Source organism: Salvelinus namaycush, chromosome 23 (genome assembly GCF_016432855.1).
Source record: "Salvelinus namaycush isolate Seneca chromosome 23, SaNama_1.0, whole genome shotgun sequence".
Lineage (NCBI taxonomy): Eukaryota > Metazoa > Chordata > Actinopteri > Salmoniformes > Salmonidae > Salvelinus > Salvelinus namaycush.
This window is the reverse complement of record NC_052329.1, coordinates 34,718,771-34,743,564: the sequence shown is the minus strand read 5'-3', so window position 1 is coordinate 34,743,564 and position 24,794 is coordinate 34,718,771. Positions and strand designations below refer to the sequence as shown.

The 24,794-nt window shown below is 44.6% G+C and overlaps 1 protein-coding gene across 1 annotated transcript; it reads left to right on the top strand.

Moving 5' to 3' along the window:
- The first annotated feature begins 578 nt into the window (after positions 1-578).
- Positions 579-24,256, top strand: LOC120018655 (leucine-rich repeat-containing protein 75A-like). Its single transcript, XM_038961853.1, has 5 exons — positions 579-833; positions 9,263-9,400; positions 14,982-15,088; positions 23,425-23,869; positions 23,969-24,256. Exons 1-5 carry the CDS (start codon positions 579-581, stop codon positions 24,254-24,256), a joined length of 1,233 nt encoding a protein of 410 aa, XP_038817781.1.
- Positions 24,257-24,794: the final 538 nt, after the last annotated feature.

Below are 24,794 nucleotides of genomic sequence, written 5' to 3'. Positions count from 1 at the left end.
TGATTTCGTGGTCTAGAAAACGGCTATTCCCGGGGCTTTTTTGCAATATTTGTTTCATCGTTTGCTAAAGGACTCTGCGCAGAGAGAGCTGATCATATTTCACATAGCTCTGACATTTGTATCCTAACAAAATTGTGTGAAAAACATTTAATTATTTATAGACTATGTTCCGTGAATTGCAGAACAAAAGTTTTGGGTTGTGTCCCGGGTTGAATAGTGTAGGCCTATGGGGTTTTAAGTGTTTCTCTGTTTGTGTTTATAGTAGGCACTCGTAGCAGCCAATTCGCTCAAGCTTATTATGTGAGTTAGGCATTGTATTCAAATCTGAATTGATGTGTTGGATGTTGTTTCCCCTACTGGTATTGCACTCTAACAGCTGGACAGTGTACCATTCACGAGGGGACAGGTGTGTTGTCCAAAGAGTCAGGTGGGGAACGAACCCAGAGGTCCTATCCACTTTAAGCCCTTTATGGGGGGGTTAATGTTTAGTGCAAAAACAAATATTTTTATGCAAGTCAGCCTTGCATGACTGCCTGGGGGAGCAAGTCATTTCGTACAGCAGATTCTAACATCCGAACATGGGCACCAAACAGACCAAAGGTGCCGGGTGCCAAGAGGCTGGGCCCAGCCCACAGCACGGGTGGAAACGGACCCCTACCAAAGAGAGGGGTGACATCTTTACCTCCTTCATGTTGAGGTCAGGGGACCGGCTGAGTCGTGGAGGGTCCCCTCCGCCCTACCAGCGCCGGATAGGCATGATCCAGGAGATGATGCTGATGGCCAAGCAAGGCAAACAGGACAAGGCCACAGAGATGCTGCAGACACTCCGGCAGGTGTGTGTGTGTGTTTATATGTAAGTGTGTGCGCACGTGTGTTTATGGTATGTTCTTGACTGTGTTCCTGTGTGTGTGTGTTTGTATGTGTGTGCGCCTGTGTGTTTGTGCACCTTTGTGCTCGTGTGTTCATGTGTGTGTGTGTATTGATGTGTGTGCATGTGCGTGCACACGTGTGTTTCATCTACTATAACCCCAAATCCCATGTCAATTCACTGCAAATCCTAGTCTGAGTCTAGCTTACATCAACTCCGTTAAAGTCCTTCACTAGGCCAGGAATACACAGATGGGAGGGAGGTGAGCTTCAGAGGACAGAGGAGGGCAGACAGATGGAATGATACAGCGACAGGTAGAGAGGTGTGATCGTTAGAAAGCTGGATGTGCTTTCTCTCAGTTAGGTCGTGATTAGCCATACCACGGACACGCTGACACCGTGGGCACACCTCACTTTAAGGGACGTACATAACTAGAGGGACTGTCTGTCTCAGTGAGGTGAGTACGTGGATACTAAGGAAGACCAACTCAAACTACACCTCCATTCTATGTCACACCAGGGTCGTGTGTTCACTAGGCACGAAACTGAAGAAAATGGGAAGAAACGGAGAGGTGCTACCTGAACTTGGCCAATATGAAACGGTTGTTGTTGTCGTTTTCCGTTGAACAATGTTATGAAATGTTTTGCTTCGGTGTGCCCTGATGAATATGACCCAGCATTGGAATACAGTCAAATGACCAAAGGATATTAGGTCAACTTAGATGACAGATACAGTGGGGCAAAAAAGTATTTAGTCAGCCACCAATTGTGCAAGTTCTCCCACTTAAAAAGATGAGAGAGGCCTGTAATTTTCATCATAGGTACACTTCAACTATGACAGACAAAATGAGAAAGAAAAATCCAGAAAATCACATTGTAGGATTTTTAATGAATTTATTTGCAAATTATGGTGGAAAATAAGTATTTGGTCACCTACAAACAAGCAAGATTTCTGGCTCTCACAGACCTGTAACTTCTTCTTTAAGAGGCTCCTCTGTCCTCCACTCGTTACCTGTATTAATGGCACCTGTTTGAACTTGTTATCAGTATAAAAGACACTGTCCACAACCTCAAACAGTCACACTCCAAACTCCACTATGGCCAAGACCAAAGAGCTGTCAAAGGACACCAGAAACAAAATTGTAGACCTGCACCAGGCTGGGAAGACTGAATCTGCAATAGGTAAGCAGCTTGGTTTGAAGAAATCAACTGTGGGAGCAATTATTAGGAAATGGAAGACATACAAGACCACTGATAATCTCCCTCGATCTGGGGCTCCACGCAAGATCTCACCCCGTGGGGTCAAAATGATCACAAGAACGGTGAGCCAAAATCCCAGAACCACACGGGGGGACCTAGTGAATGACCTGCAGAGAGCTGGGACCAAAGTAACAAAGCCTACCATCAGTAACACACTACGCCGCCAGGGACTCAAATCCTGCAGTGCAAGACGTGTACCCCTGCTTAAGCCAGTACATGTCCAGGCCCGTCTGAAGTTTGCTAGAGAGCATTTGGATGATCCAGAAGAAGATTGGGAGAATGTCATATGGTCAGATGAAACCAAAATATAACTTTTTGGTAAAAACTCAACTCGTCGTGTTTGGAGGACAAAGAATGCTGAGTTGCATCCAAAGAACACCATACTTACTGTGAAGCATGGGGGTGGAAACATCATGCTTTGGGGCAGTTTTTCTGCAAAGGGACCAGGACAACTGATCCGTGTAAAGGAAAGAATGAATGGGGCCATGTATCGTGAGATTTTGAGTGAAAACCTCCTTCCATCAGCAAGGGCATTGAATATGAAACGTGGCTGGGTCTTTCAGCATGACAATGATCCCAAACACACCGCCCGGGCAACGAAGGAGTGGCTTCGTAAGAAGCATTTCAAGGTCCTGGAGTGGCCTAGCCAGTCTCCAGATCTCAACCCCATAGAAAATCTTTGGAGGGAGTTGAAAGTCCGTGTTGCCCAGCAACAGCCCCAAAACATCACTGCTCTAGAGGAGATCTGCATGGAGGAATGGGCCAAAATACCAGCAACAGTGTGTGAAAACCTTGTGAAGACTTACAGAAAACGTTTGACCTCTGTCATTGCCAACAAAGGGTATATAACAAAGTATTGAGATAAACTTTTGTTATTGACCAAATACTTATTTTCCACCATAATTTGCAAATAAATTCATAAAAAATCCTACAATGTGATTTTCTGGATTTTTTTTCCTCATTGTGTCTGTCATAGTTGAAGTGTACCTATGATGAAAATTACAGGCCTCTCATCTTTTTAAGTGGGAGAACTTGCACAATTCGTGGCTGACTAAATACTTTTTTGCCCCACTGTAGCTGTTGGTGTAAATGACTATCTACAGTATCTGCTCTTGTAGTAATACCATAACAAGCCGATGAGATGCATCCTGCAACTCTCCCATGTCCCTCCCGCCCTGCACCTCCTTTGCCCCTCTGTCAATGGTTTTTGTGAGGAGCATAACTCATCCTGGGTTGTGTCATGTTGCTGAAACAGATGCCCAGAGGCTCGGCTCGCCTTCGCTGCTGATGCAATTAGAGGAGTGGCACACTTTATGGCTCCTCTGTGATGCCATTCAGCCAGGCTCGATTGGCCTGTGGGAGGATGGAGAGAGAGGAGGAAAGTAGGGAGAGAGAGAGAGTAGAGGAAAGGAGGGAGGGAGAGAGTAGGAAAGGAGGGAGAGGATGAAATGAGGGAGTGGAGAAAATCGAATCAAATCAAAGTGTATTTGTTACGTGCGCTGAATACAACAGGTGTAGACCTTACAGTGAAATGCTTACTTACAGGCTCTAACCAATAGTGCAAAAAAGGTATTTGGTGAACAATAGGTAAGTAAAGAAATAAAAACAACAGTAAAAAGACAGTAGCGTGGCAATATACAGACACCGGTTAGTTGGAATGATTGAGGTAGTATGTAGATATGGTTAAAGTGACTGTGCATATATGATTAACAGAGAGTAGCAGTAGCGTAAAAGAGGAGTTGGTGGGTGACGGGACACAATGCAGATAGCCCGGTTAGCCAATGTGCGGGAGCACTGGTTGGTCGTGCCAATTGAGGTAGTATGTACATGAATGTATAGTTAAAGTGACTATGCATATGTAGCAGCAGCGTAAAAGAGGGTTTGGGGTTGGGCACAATGCAGATAGTCCGGGTAGCCATTTGATTACCTGTTCAGGAGTCTTATGGCTTGGGGGTAAAAACTATTGAGAAGCTTTTTGTCCTAGACTTGGCACTCCGGTACCGCTTGCCATGCGGTAGTAGAGAGAACAGTCTATGACTGGGATGGCTGGGGTCTTTGACAATTTTTAGGGCCTTCCTCTGACACCGCCTGGTGTAGAGGACCTGGATGGCAGGCAGCTTAGCCCCAGTAATGTACTGGGCCGTACGCACTACCCTCTGTAGTGCCTTGCGGTCAAGGGCCGAGCAATTGTCGTACCAGGCAGTGATGCAACCAGTCAGGATGCTCTCGATGTTGCAGCTGCAGAACCTTTTGAGGATCTCAGGACCCATACCAAATCTTTTTAGTTTTCTGAGGGGGAATAGGCTTTGTCGTGCCCTCTTCACGACCGTCTTGGTGTGTTTGGACCATGTGGGAAAGGACAGAGAAAGAGTAGGAAACGAGGGGGAGGGCAGGAAAGAGGGAGGGAGTGGAGGTAAGTAGGGAGAGTGGAGGAAAAGAGGGATAGAGAGAATTTGGTAGAAGAGCTTCTCCTACTTAGGTGCTTTTACCTCATAACATTTATCTCCAGACATAATTAAGAAAGAGAACTTCACTATGCATCCAACTTCGCGATGTGGTGAAGATCCACATGAAAGCTATATCCACCAGATAACAACCAGACCTATACACTTTATATTGAATATCGGACAGGACTTCATCGATTGGCTCACTCCTTTTGTTGATATCACCCTCAAGGGTTATTGATTTTCATTACTTCAACACTAGGTATAATTTGATACGATCAAATTAGTCTCACATAGCCGTCATATTGTCTCCTTCCCTGTAAACATTTCGAGCTTTGCCAAAATAGAAGCCTGGAAATAGAGGCTATGTACCAATCAATCCATCCATGTGTTATCCTATCTCAGAAGATGGAGGTTCCAGGTTGAAGGCGCCAGCTGTGTAAATGTAAGGCTTTAGGGTTAACCTGTGGATCATAGTGGTGAGGTCAGACAATCCTCACCCATTAAGGATTTTTGGTGCACTCATTGATCGTTTCCCCCGCTTATAAATATCTCAGCATCTGGATTGACAAAAAGCTTTCTTTCAAAAAGCATGTTGATGAGTTAGAAATTAAAATAGGCTACTTCTTTAGGAACAGGTCTTTCATTAAGTAGCAGAAAACAAATGATTCAGTCAACATTCATTCTGGTTATTGACTATGGTGATGTCATCTATATGATTATGGCGATATTGTCTATATGAATGCATCTGCCGCTCTATTGGATGCAGTTTATCATAGCGCATTGCGCTTTATTACAGGCGTTTGGTTCAGTACACATCATTTCATTATGTATCAGAATGTGTGCTCCTTGAAGTCTCGTAGATTGATGCATGGCGCTCTTCTTGTCTATAAAGCCCTCTTGCATAAACTTCCACCATACCTTACCTCATTGTTAACCTTCAGACGTATAAATTACCAGACCCGGACTCCCTTCCATCTCCACCGAGTCAATCTGCTTTGAGTTTTTTTGTTACACCTTATGTGGAATGATCCCCAGAAATCCTTAAAGTTGGTGCAATTCAGACAGATGTTAGAGGGACAATGTGTTTGTTTCAATCTGAACAATGTGCTTGTTTCATATGATTGTGTTTTGCTTTTCGTGTTTGCTTTATATGTAATTGATGTGTATACAGATATGTATAGTGTAATTGATGTTTATTGATGTGTTCATGCAGGGCTCATCTGCGAAAGACACTGTGGTCTCAGCATGACTCCCTGCTTGAATTTTAAAAAAAATCCCTGCTGGTTGTTGTTCAGAGATCAGAGCCTCTGTTTACAAAGCGTCTCGTAGTAGGAGTGATGATTTAGGATCAGTTTTGTATTGTCGAAAAGACTGAATTAGATTATAAGGATGGGAGACCTGATCCTAGATAAGCACTCTTACTCTGAGACACTTTGTAAATATAGGTCCAGGCTGAGATGAAGCCATGGAGGGACACACAGTGTATTATCATGTCATTATCAATCTTCTAGCTCTGGCTCTGCACTCTTAGAGAAAAGTGTTCCAAAACGACTGTCCCCATAGGAGAACCCTTTTTAGTTACAGGTAGGACAAAAAAAAAAAAATTAGGTTCTAGATAGCACCTTTTTTTCTAAGAGTGTGGCCCTCAGTTTCAAAACACACCCGCTACACTTACGTGATAATGCCCCTGAAGCCGGTGTTTGGGGGATATATTGGCATGGGTGTTGGTAGGCCAGAGACGAAGTCAAGGTCTGGCAAACCGTGACAATATATCCTCCAAACACCGGCTTCGAGGCCATTATCACTTTTATACAATGGGTTACCAACATATTAAAATAATGATTGACATATTTGAATAAAAAAACATATTTTGATAAATGTATTCATACTATTTCATCCTTCCACGAGATATAGTCCCCACGCAAATCTAGGGTTGCTACCCAAGCCGGATGGTCGTTTGTTCTATCGGTTCAGTTGCCAGAGACGCGACCCAGTCTTTTTGTTCTGTATCTATGGACGCGACCCAGTCGTTCATTCTAAATGTTCCATTGCCATACTGGCTGGCAACGTTCTTATCCCTTGCTTGCTAGCTAGCCAACTACAGCTAACTTACTGTCACGTCAAACAGTGCAGACAGAATAACAGCAAAGTATTTGCATTTGTTTAAGCTGTTTTCTAGTGATATTTATTTGGATACATCCAAAACAAGGATCTAATTAATGATGCGCGATTTCACCTGGCATAGAAAATGTGCTCTCTCGTCAGGACACTGTTGCCAGAGGAGCTAACCAACAACACAGCTAGCACAATCCCTTCAAACCTGAGGCTGGAAAGACTGCTAAGTAGCTGCGTTTCATTTAGTTTGACCTGTTTTCTATTGACATTCCTTTGTATATATCCATTAAAATGTATATTAAGTCAACTTAGATGACAGATAGTAATGTACAACAACAGCTGATTCATGATTTCGACTGGCTGAGAAAAGCTGCCTGCCTGTCTCCTCACGAATCCCGACACGTGCATTACTACGGGACAGCTAGAGATCAAATTTGAATATTGAAACAATGTTGCAAATGTCGGAGAGACAGACAGCAAGAGTTACACAAATCTCTGCAGTTGAAAACCAAATGCTAATCTAAAAGAAATGGGAGATCATTTCTAGATGCTTTTTATAGTAGTGATCAAATTTATTGTGGAATAGACACGCTTGAATACGGTTTTATCCAATCAGCATCCAGTATTAGACCCACCCGTTGTATAATATTGTATAATCACCATGCCCTCAGTCCACACAGCAACAGGTTGGTTAGAAACTAAACTGTTGATTCTGATGCTGTTACTGTTTGTCTTGCCAGTTAATTTGGGGGTAGAAGACCGAAAGAGAGAAAGAGATGTAGAGAGAGGAAGAGAAAGAGATGTAGAGGGAGAGAGACTTATATAGGGAGAGAAGAGAGAGAGTGCCTGTTCTTCGAAAAAGATGGAGAGACTGAGAGAAGCATCTCAGTTCACTGGCAACCAGGTGCACCCCGTTGTTGCCCGGATACCATGGAATTTCCCATTAAATTGGAATTGATTAATGAAGGGGCAGCTCTGTTAACACTTAATGTACCGAAAAACTCTTAATTTCTATTTCTCCTCAGTCCGTTTGCAGGGTTTTTACAGGGAGTCCACTGCTTTGATGATGAATGTGGCTAATATTGATGTGGGAGGAATACTCGAATGAAAGACAATTTATTGTCCTCACTTCCCCCGCTAACCCTCCCTCTCACGCCACCACCACCACTTTACAGTTCCAATAATTTTGCGGCTTTAGTTGTCATAGCCGTTCATTTTGAATACCAGACAATTGACATAAAAAATGCATGGCCTTTTCTTTACTAGAGGGAATTGCTGCTCAAATGTCCTTTTTTTCTTTCCGTCCTTTCTCTCTCTCCACCTCAAAGTCTCATTCTCCCTTTGCCGTGTTGTTTTTACGTTGGCTAGAACCACAGACCCCCCCCACCCCCCACCTCCACCCCTCACCCCTCTCCCCTCACCAATTCGTGGCCAATCTGTAACTGCAGGTACCTAAACCTGCTGTGCTGTGCCGAAGATAACACAGAGATGGCAGATGCATTTCCATTTAGGGGTTATCTATTTGCATAGCTGCTTGATTTCTTATCGCTTCGCTCGGCGGGCACTGGGAGAATTGCCTCCCTCATGTCCTGTGACTCATCCAGCTGTCATGGATGCATACACACGCACACACACACACACCCTCAAATAGCCGCATGCCACACAGTTCTAACGTTATTCATGATGTGGCCTCAATGCTAGGGTAAAAAGCAAAAAAAGACTCCATGTTGTGTATGTATTGAAACCGCTGTGATCCACCTGTTGATATTCCTGGAAGTCAAGCACATGTGTAGTAGCGACTTGAGTTGTCTAAACCTCTTCTGTAGTGGTTGGTCTCTCACAGAGAGGAGAACGCAGTTGAGGGGTGTCCGTGACCTGTGTCAAGGCTCTGATTCTCATTCAGACACACAGCACAATGGGGAGCTGAGAGAGAGAGAACGTTTGCAGACCCAGTAGCTAACCTCAAAATAGCTGCAAAAACAAAAAACAATCCATAGTCTGCCATGGATTGAGCTTCAGATAAAAACACCATTTCCCCACAGGTGTCTACGTTAGGGAGCGTAAGCAAATCCAAGGTCTTTGCATGAATTGACAAAGACTTCCCGCGCTTGAAGGAAAAGTCGTGTTCAATTTGACGGTCGGGCTGCTGACATGCGGAAAGGACACTCCCTTTCCTGGTGCTGAAGTCTACTATCTGTTAGTGTTTGAGTCAACGCTACTGGATCAGCAGGTTTCAGTGTTAAGTTTGCTTTAGCAGTGGGGCATTTGTGAGTGTTTGCATTTTTGCTCATCCCACCTCTGAGTGCAAGTCAATACGGATGTGTGCTAGTTTCCTGTATGTCAGTCAGTCACTGTCACATAAACTAACGTAACATTGATATATCGGGTCGGAGGTGAATTCTGTAGGGCCCAGAGGTTGTCTTGACAAGGTGGTATAACCCAGAAAACCCAGGGCCTAAGTTAAAGGCGAGTTATAGTTTTTCCTGGGCCGGTCACACGGTTGGTGAAAACCGCTGGCTCTAATCATGTAACCTTGTTCTACATCTCTCCTGTCTCTCTCTCTCTCTGTGTAGGACTTGGGGATGGAGTCCACGTCTCTGGATGACGTGCTGTACCGTTACGCCAGCTTCAGGAACCTGGTGGACCCCATCACCCACGACCTCGTCATCAGCCTGGCCAGATACATCCAGTGCCCCCCCAAGACAGGCCCGGTAGGACACCGAACACTCCCTGCACATATGAACATGTTAACACGCACTCACGTGCAAGTACACAAATGCACACACAGACACACACGTACACATGCGTGGGCACACACACACGCATACAGTATACCCTCACACTGGCAAGCACACACGCACATGCACACACACACACACACACACACACACACACACAAAATACATGTACAGGTGGCTGATATTTGTGGTTGTTGGATGGGATGAGTTAAATGTAAATTGCGTTGAGGCCTAGTAAAAAAAAACTCATGTAAACGCAATTTGCTATTAATCCATTATAACGTGCTCCTCACAGATACGCTCCCCCATCACAACATTACCTCTCAGACGTATTTCATTCAGTGTGCTGGTGCAATGAGACCATCTCTTTTCCTCCTGTCTTTGGGCCGGAAATTAGGTTATAGATGTGCTCTGAGTGTGTTTGTGTATGTAATGCTGAGTGCATTTGTGTGTACCTTTGTGTGTGTTTATCACATCCTTGTGTTTGTGTGTGTGTGTGTGTGTGTGTGTGTGTGTGTGTGTGTGTGTGTGTGTGTGTGTGTGTGTGTGTGTGTGTGTGTGTGTGTGTGTGTGTGTGTGTGTGTGTGTGTGTGTGTGTGTGTGTGTGTGTGTGTGAGAGAGAGAGCAACAGAGCGATACCATCCAAACATCAATTTGAGCCAGGGGAGTGGAGGGAAGGACATTAATGACTATCAGAACTCTTGGTTGAGGTCATTCTCTCTACAGTACAGGGTATTGATGATCGGCTGGTGAGATGCTGTAGTTGAAATGGAAATGCACTCACATTAATGCCCATAGGGATGTGAGGAAGGTCATGCTCTCTCTCTCATCCACCAGTTCCTCAGCGAGTCTTCCACTCATTAACAACCCAAGTCAGAGAATTCATTAGGTTGGCTTAAGACCCCTCACGGCATGAATAAAATCTCTGCATTTTTAGAAAAACATCATCATGCCCAGAATGATTAAAATGACCTACTCTCATAAGGATTTCAATCTGTTTTAGTTGTATAGATGTATAATTAGATTGAGATAGTTATGATGGATAAAGAAGGATTAGACCTTTTGATTACACCCATGCCTAATCCTTTGCTTTTTCTAACAGGCGTGATTCTGTCTTGCTCACCGAGTGAGATGATGAAAAGAGTTAGCGGTGGGTAGATGGATGTGGCGACTAGGAAAGAGAGACAGAGATTCTCTAGTCATTATGGAAGGAGAGACACATGTCTTGCAGGGAGAAGGATAGCAAGAGATGGAGGGAGAGACGGAGGGAGGGAGAACAGGCAGGCAGGCAGACAGACAGCAGGGGGAACTACAGACAGACGGCAGGGGGAACGACAGACAGACAGACCAGCAGGGGGAACGACAGACAGACGGCAGGGGGAACGACAGACAGACAGACCAGCAGTGCCTTGTTCTCCTATATGAGTCACACTCTGAAAATACTGGCAGCCTTACGAGCCTCAGTGCTGCTGCTGCTCTCAATGGAGCGAATCCAGCACAATATTACCACACACACACACACACACACACACACACACACACACACACACACACAGACAGACAGACAGACAGACAGACAGACAGACAGACAGACAGACAGACAGACAGACAGACAGACAGACAGACAGACAGACAGACAGACAGACAGACAGACAGACAGACAGACAGACAGACAGACAGACAGACAGACAGACAGACAGACAGACAGACAGACAGACAGACAGACAGACAGACAGACAGACAGACAGACAGACAGACAGACATCTATATTTGTGTAGTAACCAGTAGTTTTCTTTTTTTTATAGTACTACTGATATTGATTACTGCATTGTTGGGAAAGCATTTGCAAGAAAGGTATTTCACTGTACTTGTTCACGTGACAATACAACTTTAAACTTAAAACTTATAGGAAACGTCTCTGAGAGACCGATTCAGCCCACATTCCTCCTATTACTGCTCTGCTTGGCCACAATTTGAACCCGTACTTTAAAAAAAATAGCTTGGCAGATTGTGATCCCAGGTGTTTATTTTCGACTGCTCTTTTTCTTTCCCAGTCTGCTGCCATTTTCAGCCCTGTAACAATTTAGCGTATTTAATTAAATTAAATTCAAATAACTGTATTTTTCCTGTGAGGGAACTGCTTGTGCGGAGTGTTTCACACAGTTAGGCTTTGTGGTAACCCGAAAGGATGAGCGATGGAAGGATGTTATTGATAACACCATGACAACGCATAACACCATGGGTAAACTACTAGTCAACCTGCGTCACGAAGAGAGAGACTATTTTGTTTCTGGGTGCTGATGAGAGAAACAGATTTATGTGTTGATGTATTGGAGAGAGAGGAAAAGCAAGCGAGCACGGAAGGCAGGGAAAAGGAGAGGGAGTAGATGAGAAGGAGGGCGGGAGAAAGAGTGTGTCTTAGTGTACACGGTAAAAATAGAAGGTCTCAAAACACCATGATTGTGTAGTGAAACCATGACATGTAGTGGCGGTAAGCTGACATCTGGTGTTTGGAGTGTGTTTGAATGTAAACCCAATATAAGTGTTTCCTTACACAAAAAGAGTTTTAAAACAGAAATGTAGTACTCTGAAACGCCCAAAGTGGCTCTTCAACCTGAATATTGGTGTTTTTAAGGAAGTGTTGTGAACACACTTTTTGGGGTTTCAGTGCGTGTAAAAGGCAGCATCAAAACACCAAGACGTTGTTTTTCATACAATCAATGTTTTACAAATTCAAATGGTTTATATCCTAAATATTGATTCATGATAAGGGCCTATGGAGAATATTTTTTTAACCTTTATTATTTTATGACAGATTAGAATCAGGAGAGGCAGTACGATGTTAATTTTCATTTAAGTTTTACCCACTCAACCATACAGCCACATTGTAAGAAATTATTCTGGGGTGAATTGAATAAAAAATAAAAAATCTAAACCAACATATACTTAATAAAAAATGATTGCAAGTCATGCAGAGCCCGTGGACTAGCGTTAACGCAGCTGACTTAGACAGGTCACCCTTCTCCCCACTAAAGACCGGGGTTAAATTCCCTGGCACCATCCGATGCTCCCCGTCCAACCTGACAGAGCTTGAGAGTATCTGCAGAGAAGAATGGGAGAAACTCCCCAAATACAAATGTGCCAAGCTTGTAGCGTCATACCCAAGAAGACTCAAGGCTGTAATTGCTGCCAATACTGCTTCAACAAAGTACTGAGTAAAGGGTCTGAATACTTATGTAATATTTCAGTTTTACATTTTTAATTCATTTGCCAAAAATTCGAAAAAGCAGTTTTTGCTTTGTCATTATGGGGTATTGTGTGTACATTGATGAGGGACAAAAACAATTGAATCAATTTTAGAATAAGGCTGTAACGTAACAAAATGTGGAAAAAGTCAAGGGGTCTTAATACTTTCCGAATGAACTGTGTGTGTGTGTGTGTGTGTGTGTGTGTGTGTGTAGTGTATTCAGACTCTTTGAGCCCTTAGCTCTGCTCTACCCGTGACTACACACAGCCAGCCATATCACACTGACCGTACTGCACTTCCTTTCAGCTAGTTTTGATTGGGTCTTAGGAGAGGAGACAGCGGGGGAGTCGGTAGCTATTGAATTCATTGTCCTTGTCATGTTTGTTGTAAAGGTCAGGAAGCCAAATAGAACAGAACTTGAGAGGGGTTTACAGTGCAGATTGCATCTCAAGGTGTGTGTGTGTGCGTGCATGCGTGTGATGTTTCCTTTTGATACAGTGCTGTACAGTTGATCAATAACTACACTATTGAAGGAAAACCAGAGCCCCATATATATGTAAATAGATGGCTCTGAGTAAAAGTATAGCTGCCTCTCCCTACCCTACTACCAGAACAGTATCTTGCCACAGTACAGTGTAATCCTGTACACGTGTCTGTCTGGCTGTCTGAGACAGAGTCTGCTGGTTGTTGTAGACATATGTAGGCCTGTGGACACAGCATGGAGAGGAATCCCTCAGTAGCCCAGCATATGCTGCTAGTCTGCTGCCTGTATCAGAACAGTGGAGAGGGCACGCATCCCAAATGGCACCCTATTCCCTACATAGTGCACTACTTTTGACCAGAGCCCTATGCAGGGAATAGGTTGCCATTTGGGATGCAGAGAGTTAGCGCCAGTGCAGAGTATTGATAACCACTAACAGACTGGTCGATACCTCCCTGCCCACCTCCTGTTCCCCTACTCCCACAAACTACTGTTCAGACAGAGAGAGGCTTTTAATTCCACATTTTCCACACCATAAACAGGTTTATTACACCAAATTAATATCAAATTAAATATAGATTCATACTTCGAACGGCTAATAACGGATTACTTTAAATATCTCATTTTTGGTGAAAATGTTTAACAATATTGTTACAGCTAGCACTGGTGTGACCACATCTGCTCAAAGGAAATTGCAGTTAAATAAGCATATTTTTTAAAGAAAAGAGCTATAAAATCCTATATGTTGCTGTATTATTGGCATCCACACACACTCATACAATCCACAAGATACGTATTTGGCAGTTCACATGCAGGTTTCATGTTATAGTAACCACGTCAGCAGGGCGCGCTGAATGAGTGGAGGAGAAAGTGGAGACATCAGTATCAATAACGTAATATGTCTTACCTCCAGAGGACACAGGCAGGGAGCTGGGAACAACACACACACACACACACACACACACACACACACACACACACACACACACACACACACACACACACACACACACACACACACACACACACACACACACACACACACACACACACACACACACACACAGACACACACACTGGGAACAGCGCAGCAGAGCAGACCGTTGAACCGCTTACCAGTCTGAACCAGAGACCGTTAATTATCTCTCTCCCTGAATAACAAACCTAAGTGGCCTGATATAATGGCTTCTATTTCATTTCTAGTGATCTTACCACCAAGAGCACCAACTGGCCTTCTGGGGCCGATGATCGAGGTGTAGAATAGCAGATTAACCAATAGGTCGTCGATATGACGTCACAGACAATAATGTACTGTATTAATATCTTTCCAGACCCGTGCCACCCTTCACTTTTTTCTTCTGACGGCCATGGTAAGAGCAGCGTGTTCTCCGTAAATGTCTTTTCTGAGCCGCTGTTTTATATGTCACTATATACAGTATGTTAGGGGATGTGTTTGCTGGTGTTGTCGTTGTGAAAACCTGCCGTCAATACTTAGTGTTTCTGAAGATGGAAACAGGTGCATAGAGGACCACAGTGTAGCACCTTGGCTCACAATATGAATTTGTTAGCCAATGTTAACCTACTCTGTCTGTTTTAATATGGAAGTGCATTCCCTCCCCAGCAAGGAGTGGGTGAGGGAGAGGGAGAGAGTGTTTAGTTCCTCAGGTCCTCTCCTGTCACCACAGACAAAGGAAGAAGTGTTTGTTTGCTGCCACTCATCTCCGCTGGTCCCCTGTCAGCCAATGTTAACCTACTCTCTCTCTCTTTCTCTCTCTCTCTCTCTCTCTCTCTCTCGCTCTCGCTCTCTCTCACTCTCTCAGGGGGAGGATTCTCTGGGTGCCATGGAGAAGGTATGTCGCCAGTTGACCTATCACCTGAGCCCACACTCACAGTGGAGACGGCAGGGCATACTGAAGAGGAAGCCGCTGGCTTGGTGAGGGACACATTGTGTGTGTGGGGTCAATAGAACTAGAGAGAAAGTTTGGTCAAAGGCAGCATACACACACAGAAGAAGCTATGATCATTGTACGGAAGTTTCTCAAATGTAAGTGTCTCATTTCCTAATGTAATTCTGGATCAGTGGACTGACGCACTCTTTTGCCTACATGCAAAAACGGCAGACTTGCACGGGGCAGGCCTATTTTTCGTTAGTGAATGTGACTACTTTGTGCAAATAAAAGGCTTGACGTGGCATCTTGGGCCGAAGGATCAGACTGAATCATCGTTTCTCCTAGCATCCTCTCTGATTTCCCAGTTCCTCCCTCATTGGTCGATGCAGAGGAAGTCACGAAAATGCCACGTCATCTGGTGTGTGTGTCTGGCCTAGTCCAGTCTAACTCAACTAAAACAAGACATCCTATTTGTGTGTGTGTGCCTTTACTTTTGCGTGCATGTGTATCCGACTGTGTGTGACTGCGTTTGTTTCTGTATAAATGTAATCTAGAACAATTCTGTGTATCAATCAAATTCAGTCAAATGTATTTCTAAAGCCCTTTTTACATCAGCCGATGTCACAAAGTGCAATACAGAAACCCAGCCTGTACACACAGACCTTATCTCATCTTTTCATAAATTATCTATTCCCAGCAGCCTTCACTCTGCCCCTAGCTCTAACTGCTCTACCCGGGACTACATTGATGAACGGGAGTAATATTTACTCAGCTAAGTGAGTCAGTGAATGACAGCTCCTACAGATGGGTGTGTGTGCTGCACGCTCCCCACCAGTGATGCAGATCCTCCAGCTCTCAGGGCTGTGCACTATACAGCACAGCTGCTGCACCGCATGCAACTGGTGAAGTAGTGTCTGTGTGGGTTTGTGAGTTGTTGCATGCATGCTGGCGTGCTTCTGTGTGTGTGAGTTGGTGTGTGTGCGTGCGAGTTATGTTCCTGTGTAACAACTTCCAACGTGTGTTATGTTGTAACTGTTTCCATATAGCGTGTAATGGGTCCTTTGACCATGGAGGTGGTTATTACAAGGAGCCCAGCGGTGATGTGTTTATATCCTCAGAGCTCTAGCTTGAGCCTGTTCCCGCAGGGCCACACGCACACACACACAACACACAACACACAACACACAACACACACACGGGAGCAAAGGGATTAACAACCCACATGTTCCCCAGCTCTCTCTCTCTGTCTCCAGTCTCTCTTATCATTACAGCTCTGAGCTCTCCCATCACCTGCTATCGTTCCACAGTGTAATCACCATAGAAATAGGATTCCTAGAAGGGACAATACTACGCCTACGCGGTAGCCCACAGAGCAGGGTTCTAATCACATTAGCTCTGTACACGGCTCTGACCATAGAAATATAATTATATTTAAACGTCTCTGACAGTCCAGTGGGATTACCATATAATTAAAATGATGACTGTTCTGGTAATTATACTTCTATGGTAATCACACTGGACTTTGAGAGCCATGTACAGTGCTAATGTGATCAACACCCTGTTTCTGTGACCTAACCTCGTGGGCGTCCTCCCTCAGAACGGTGTCTGTGTGTCTGTCTTTCAGGAGAGATGCGTTCTGTTTGTCAGTGTTGCTGTTTGTCAGATCGAGTCTGATGTCGTTCGTTATGGAATGGGTACACAGCTGTGCTGCGTAGACAACTAAGGCCAGTTCAGTGTCACCCATCAGTATGTCATTTGAGAAGGTTATTGGGACACGGTTTGCTAGTTATGAAAACTCCGTCTTGTCACGTAGTCTGAAGTAAGTGCCTGGGTTCTACTGTAGAGTAACACTGTGCATGTTAATGCCTGCCGGGTCCTCCTTGACTCCACCATTCCATCTGTAATTACAGAGGTAGCTAGAGGAAACCTCTTCAATATCTCCATCTTACTGACTAACACTCACAGACACGGAGTGCTCTGCATATAATCAGACCTTTTCTCAAATACTATTTAAAATCTGTCAAACACTTTAACTGTTGGCTTTAGTCTGCTTAGAGTGACAGGGGGTGGGCTTTTGGGACTATTGGGACTATTCCATTGGCTCTATTGTACAAGGCAAACTCAGAGCAAGCCTAGCTAAAGTATTTGAAATGATTGCAAATAGTATTTGAACCCAGGTCTGCATATAATGTGTTCTGTGGATCACTTTAGCTTTATCTCCGTGAATCTTGTCTCCGTGCCTCTGTCTCTGTGGTGGAGGAGTCGGGGCCCTTAATGCCTTTTGCCATGGGTTTCATTAGCCGCTAGCTAATTAGCATGGGGGACAGGAGCACTGGAGGAGAGGGCTCATCTCCTCCTGCTCCTCCTCCTCCTCCTCCTCCTCCTCTGCTGTCTCATCCACTCTGCCTCAGCTCTGGATTGGTCATGACCCCAGCACGCACCGCGCACACGCAAGGACACACACATGTGTGGATGGACACACACATATGGCCACATGCATGTATAGACATGAATACACACACGCAAGCACCGTACACATAAACACATAAACACACACACACACACACACACACACACACACACACACACACACACACACACACACACACACACACACACACACACACACACACACACACACACACACACACACACACACACTGCTGCTTCCAGGGGAAACTGCTTGACTGAGTTGTGCCAGCCCCCAAACTCCATTTCCAGTTCAAGTGCGTCTTGGTTAAAAAAGTACTGGGACACCTAATGAGTGAACTTTCCCTAGTTAGATACTGAACCGCAAGCTTGATGAATGTTGAGGATGGTTTTGTAGTTGGGCAGTGGCTAACTCAGCCTTAAACACGGAATATAATTTGTCCTGGAATGCTTAGGTCCTGAGCTACAGGCAGTTAGATTTGGGTATGTAATTTTAGCCGAAAATTGAAAAAAGGGGTGGTTCCTTAAGATTAAGGTACTGTGAGGCTCAGTTGGTAGAGCATGGCACTTCCAGGGTTGTGTGTTTGATTCCCATAGGGGACCAGTATGCATAAGTACAAAATGTATGCACTCACTACTGTAAGTCTCTCTGGATAAGAGCGTCTGCTAAATGACTATAATGTCCTTAAGAAAAGATGATAAAAAGAAAAAATACTAGCTGTTGTCTGATAACGTTCTTTAGAATTTAAAGGCTTTATGCAGTCTATGCATTGGAGTGAGGATCTACTGTACAGCCAACTAAATTAACAGCGCTGGTCCCTGCAGCAAGACTGTGTGAACTGACAGTGATGACCGCTGTAAGCCAAGAGAGAACAGATGCTTGGTGGCCACCAAGTAAACAACTGTCAAATTAGGACTAGTGCGTGTGTGTGTTTGCGCGTGTGTGTACGTCAAGCCTACAGAAAACAATGAGTGGCAGCTGTAATGATCTAAGAAGTAGAGTTGAATGTGGTGACAGAGATAATGAAGTGAATGGAGCAGTAATGAGAGCCAATCGTAGCTCTGCCCGTCTCCCATAGAGACAGATGACCAGGACAAGGTGACACACACAAACAAACAGGGGAAAAGTGACATCATCTTTGCTGTCAATGGACTAGCTGACACCTAATACCACACTCATTATATTGCAATGGCACTGCTGTCACTAGGGTTGCGTTATGTCACTGAAGAATGGTGTCACCAGGTCACCAAGGGTCAGAGATTTGTATGAAGCTCACTTGACGGGGATTTTAGAGTGGGTCTGCAGAGTGGAGCACCATACCAGGGATCCTCAACTAGATTCAGCCGCGGGCCCATTTCTTTTCTTGAGCGGATGGATGGTTGAGGGACCGGAACATAATTACAAGTCATTTGTTTACTGCAAATTGACAGCAAGAAGCCCAACAGATATAACATTTGACTAGAACATCATCATTTCAAACCTTGCTTACATTTGTATACAATCACACATGCTGTATCTCTCTATTATGTTTGGGAATATTTTGGAACAGATTTCCAAAATTAAAATCACTTGAAACAGATTTGCTGGTGTTTTTACAAACGTTTATGTCTTCGATTTTTTTTCTTGGGGGGGGCTCAGAAAACGTTGGTGGGGGGGGACAAATAAAATCACCTACGGGCCGCCGTTTTGCGAGCACTGCACAATACTAATCAATAACCAGCCTGACACCAGGAGCTTTCAGTGTGTCTCCCAAGTCTCAGACGGCTTTCTTTCACTCTCGCTCCTCATCCGTTAGTCCGTGTTCACTGCCTTTCTCCCTTTCTCCCTCAATCTATTCTCTTCTCATTTGACCGGTATGCACAATGCGAGCGAAAAGACGGGGTCACATTATAATGGTTATGATATGCAAAAGAGGTTGCACCATTAATATTCATTCTCTCAATTTGTATGTGGCTTTGTCCCCCTCTTCTCTCTCTCTCTCTCTCTCTCTCTCTCGCTCTCTCTCTTTTTTTAAAAATCTTCTCCCTTCTGACTTAAACTGCTTGGCACTATGTCCTTATTTATCCCATTTCCTCTTCAGACCAGCTAACATTGCCTAGAGGCTGTTGCTCGTCTGCTCCTCTCATTTGCATGTGTGCTCTTGTGCTATCAGTATCAGATCTATCTTTTACACACCTAAGACTCTGGATAGACTGGGAGCGTTATACCTATGCTTTCATATCTAATATGTCATCTGTACTCACTGGATTGGCAAAGGAGAGATATGCTGTAGATGGGGGACATGATAGCAATGCTAAAGCAACCTTATATTCTGATATTTTCAATCATGTAAGGCACGGTCCCCAACCGTTCAGTAACCGATGTGTAAAATGATACATTGCTCTTGCTCTGGATGACGTTTGACTATACCGTACCCGTAACATTGTGAAAGATTGTTTTAACATTGAACTGATTTCAGAGACCATTCAGTTATGACTGAGACTTCTACTGCCACACATACTTCACTTGAGAGAAGCAAGATTAGAGAGAGGGCAAGGCGGATTAATTTATTGACGAGATGAAATCTATTGTCTATCCTTGAGGGGAAACAGTGAAACAAGCTTCCTTTTCAGAGGATCTTCTTCCTTCCGGGCACTCAACAGTGTCTCATTGCACTGACTTGTGGCTGAATTCACAAATGGACTCTTGTGGAATATGGTGCAAGCTCCCGTCAGCCATTCTCGCGCCAATCCAATGCTTTTAAATGCACGTAGAGGATTGAACAAGTGGACACTTCTGGAGAAGGGTACGAGAATCGGAATGCATAAATAAAGTCAACTTGCTCTCCTTACCTCTTTCACGGTGAGCACATAGATGAGGAAAGAGAAGAGGGGAGAGTCTGCTCTCTCTCACCTCTCTCACAGGAAAGAGGAGGCGAGAAAATAATTGCTACTGTCACCCACTGTGTGCTCACCTGCTGTGTTGGTGATAATTGATGAGAGAGAATTGAATAGAATATAATAGAAGAAGAGAAGAAGAGATGAGAGGGAGGAATAGATACAGTACAGGGATGGAAGGAAAATATATCAGGGACATCAGTGATTAGATGAGAGGAGAGGTGACTAGGAGGTGAGAAGGTTAAGGCCTCTATCAGAAAAGGGATGGCCAGGGCAAAGAACCTTGTTGAACCTCAAGTGTCCTTGTCTGTTTAGATATGTAATCATTTTGGATATCGTTCATTAAATACAGGGAAAACTGAAGCCATGTTCACTTCTAAATTCTTTAGAAGCTTTCACTTTGTCTCCAGTTTCATTGCAAGGAAACAGTTTAATACAACTGTTTTGATTTACTCTGTTATTATCATTAACACACTTGATATTTGTCTCACCCGCATCGATGGTACTGCATGATGATGACCTCACAGCCAAGTCACTGGTGTCCCCCTTAATGAGCCTCATCAAAGAGCCTCTGTTCCAACACAGCTAGCTTTCTGCATGCTAATCACAGGTAGCAGTTAGCATGCTAATCATAACACTCAGTAGAAGAGGAAAACCTATAGTACTGTCGTTCTTTTGCACACCCCAAACATCCTTTTAACATAAAACTGCCTATCAAATGGGTGTAACTTAGCTTTAATGTATGTTGTTAGTCAATCTACTCTAGATCAGTCCCCATGTGGTATGTAGTATCTATGCCCCTAAGGTCCTGACTCCTGCATCTGAGAGGGACAGAACTCGGCTCAGCGTTTGTCTAGTCTAAAGCGTGGGATTCTGGTTGGAAGCCAATCTGAAAGTGTGGGATTGATGTCCTGTATGACGTTTCCTCTATTTTTGTTTAGGTTCTGCTCTGCTTTTTAGATTTGTTAGTTAAAACTATCAGGGGAGAAGTCACAGGGGGAATCCTGAGAGGGAGCCAGGCATTCATCATGAGGTCATAACCCAGGGACCATTGACTTCGACCCATAGACCAAGAATTACTAGAACAGATATTTAAGTCAACATTCCGTGTTGGGTGGGCCGTCAGCCATGTGACTGTACTATCAATTGTACACCGTCTGAAGGATTTTCCCGTTCTAGTAATTCCATTTGTTTGCTTTGACCCAATTCCCATAAAAAGTCATTAGCTAGAGAGAAGTTCTGAAACTTTTTTTAAAAAAGTAATTAATATTAATAACAAAACAAAATCTGGAATGATTTAGCAGCATATGTGGGACTGCACCATGTCTCAATGTTGGTGACGGATTAGAGCAGAGTGCTTGACCCATATAATTATAATTATAATGGACATTCACGTTCAAGTCAACGTTCTGTGATAAGTCCACTTCGAGTAATTATATGCCTGGACCAACTAATAAATGAGTCTCTGCTTTGGCTCACATCCTGGCACTACACAGCTATTGGGAGGGAAATGTACTATTGTTACGGTACATTTTGGGGGGTTCTTGAGTAATAATTGGGGTCCGGACCTCATTGTGCCTCAAATGCATTGTATTGTTTCCATTTGTACCTGGAAGGCATTCAAGTCTGATCTCACTTTTCCTTTTATTGGGATAAAATGCAGAGCAGGCCTTCATTCAGTGCAGTTCATTCACTGCCAAGCACTAGACTCCTGCTGTGCTTCTTTTCACCATGTGTTGTGAGTGCATGTCTAACATTTCTACTTTGGAACATTTGTTTGTCTTCTTCTACCCCCTGAGGTCTGGATTATCCAGACACGCTTCTTTCTTTGTGTCTTTCCCCACTTTATTCCTAGTTCTCATTTTATTCTGTGGTCATTGTTAGGTTTAGAGTGTTTCTTTACACATCCTACACACCAAACTACACAGATACTGTTCTGAGCAAACAACATTACCTCATTTCCAATCAGCATTTTACTGCTTGTTGTAAAGTAAGTAGCCTTGGGAAACCCAGAACAGGAGTGTGGATAGGAGTGGGAGCCTATGTCCTGTTTCTATAGCATGAGGCAGCTTGATGTACAAGTACACCCCCCTGGGAAGTGCGCTAGTCTATTGCAGGGCCTTACCCTCAATCTGTCTCCCTAATGCTGAGTGCCAAGCAAAAATGCATCAGGTCCCATTTTTACAGTCTTTGGTATGACTTGGCTGGACATCGAACTCCCAATCTCAGAGCGAACACTCTAACCACAAGGCCGCTGAGTTGTTTACTGCGTTTTGACTGACAGCAAAAAGACCGTAGTGTATCTCCTCCGAAGTCATCCGAATTCACATTGCTGGAATCATTATGTTATTATGTGACTCATAGTGACCAAATTCAAAGACACTCCACATCTGGGTGTCACCCACAGTATTAAGACACAAGTTTATGCCAAAACGCTTGAACACTCTAGCTCTGCCAGGTAGATCCACTTGTTTGGTTCGATGAGGTCGGCAGAAAATCTCCCTGTTCACGCTCATCGCATTTGTTTGTGTGGATCATATAGACAGATTTGCAAACGGAAACGCAACACAGACTGGCAGACTGCTAATTATGTAGAAACTAAAACATCTCTCTCTCTCTGTCACTCTCCCCAACTCTCCTCCTCTAATTATCTCTCTGCAAACCTTTCCATGTAAGCGGGTGAACCCATTTCTCACCTCTCTGCCCCTCAGCACATGAAGTGTCAGGAAATGGTGACAACAACAGTATTACAGATAGTAATGTAATTGGTCTACCTACCTGTCGCTACGCCTGGGGCTCCTGCTGTCTGTCATCGCTGTCCTTGTCTCATCACAGGCTCTTATAATGGTGTAGTTGTGTAATACCCTTCCTGTCGGGGGGATGTGGCTCTCATTGAAAGCTCAATGCGTCACCCTTATAGTTTTATTGACTATATGATATATGGACCTTTGCCGTGTTTCGTGCTAGGGAAAAATACAATTTGCATACATATTTTGGATTGGAGATAACTGGTTAACACACGCATCCTGACATGTAACTGATTACGTCTCCTTCTCCCCCCCCCCCCCTCCAGTCTCAAGGTCATGTTGTCGACCCCTCCCCCTAACGGGGCGCTGGACCTTTCGGGCATCCCCCTGACGGTGCGTGACATGGAGCGCCTTTGTGCCTATCTGCAGCGCCACGCGCCCATCATCTGCAGCCTGGAGCTGGGCTTCACCGAGCTCACCGATGACGCCTTCCTCCTCCTCCTGCCCACGCTGGCCGCCCTGCCCCGCCTGGAGACCCTGGCCCTCAACGGCAACCGGCTGACCCGTGCCGTCCTCAAGGAGCTGACGGACAGCCTGAAGGACCCGGCCAGCTTCCCCAGTGTCACGTGGATCGATCTGGGCAACAACGTGGACATCTTCTCCCTGCCCCAGCCCTTCCTGGTGAGTCTGAGGAAGCGCTGCCCCAAGCAGGGCAACCTGCCCACCATCCTGGAGTTTGGTGAGAGCCAGGCCAGCGAGCCTGAGGGGAGGGTGGGGGATGATGACGATGACAGGGATGACACTAACAGGACAGTGAGCATGGATGAACTGAGGTCGGAGGTGGAGGGGGAGATGGACGGAGAGACGGAGATTGAGGAGATGATGGAAGAGTTGCTGGACTTTGACCTGGAGGTGCAGGGGAAGGAGAACGAGATCGAGGACAGCATGTGGACAATGGAGGAGCAGAGGAGGGAGGAGACACGGGGACAGGGAATTAGGAAGATGGTGGAGAGGGCGGAGCTAGAGGAGGAAGACACACAGAGTGAGTCCTCCCACTTGTCGTGCTCCAGCCAATCGCAGCATTCCTCAGGAGTGGTTGAGCTGATGAAGGAGGATGAAGGAGAGGAGGGGACTGATCACTTAAACCACCTAACCTGAGCAAGAACCCGGGTCCACTCTGCTTGTAACTTCCCCTCCCACGTTTTGTCTAGAAGGAGAGGAGAGCAGTACCAGCAAACAGTGAACGTTGCTATAACGTTAGATAGCGTCATTGGAATGCATAGGTAACTGGAACTTGTTTTCTGTGTTGGACATCTGGGGGAGGGACTCTGTCATCTCAACCTGCTGGAATGGATCCGGAAAAACCAACTGATCTGGGTGGACTGTTCGTCCACGGATGTACAGTTTAGGGAGATGACAATCCAGGTTGAAAGAGGAGGACGTTTGTGATAACTCTTATTGTTGTTTCATTATGAATTAGGATTATAATCCTCTGTAGTAGAGAGTAATAGATTTATTATATATCAAATGTAGAAAAAAAATTACATTTTCTAATGTACATGTGGGTATGTCATATCTGGCACGTATGAGATGTTTCATTCAGGTTTTACTCCCTGCTCATCCTGTCCTATAGATGGATGAATGCCTATGTGCCTGTCACTTGTTCCCCTCTTTGTGGAGAGACTGTGTATGTCAG

Excerpts from the sequence above, each read along its gene's own strand:
- LOC120018655 (XM_038961853.1), top strand. The coding sequence starts at position 579 with ATGGGCACCAAACAGACCAAAGGTGCCGGGTGCCAAGAGGCTGGGCCC. Across the intron at positions 9,401-14,981 it reads GCCCCCCCAAGACAGGCCCG|GATTCTCTGGGTGCCATGGA; the intron begins GTAGGACACCGA and ends TCTCAGGGGGAG. Across the intron at positions 15,089-23,424 it reads AAGAGGAAGCCGCTGGCTTG|TCTCAAGGTCATGTTGTCGA; the intron begins GTGAGGGACACA and ends CCCCCCCTCCAG.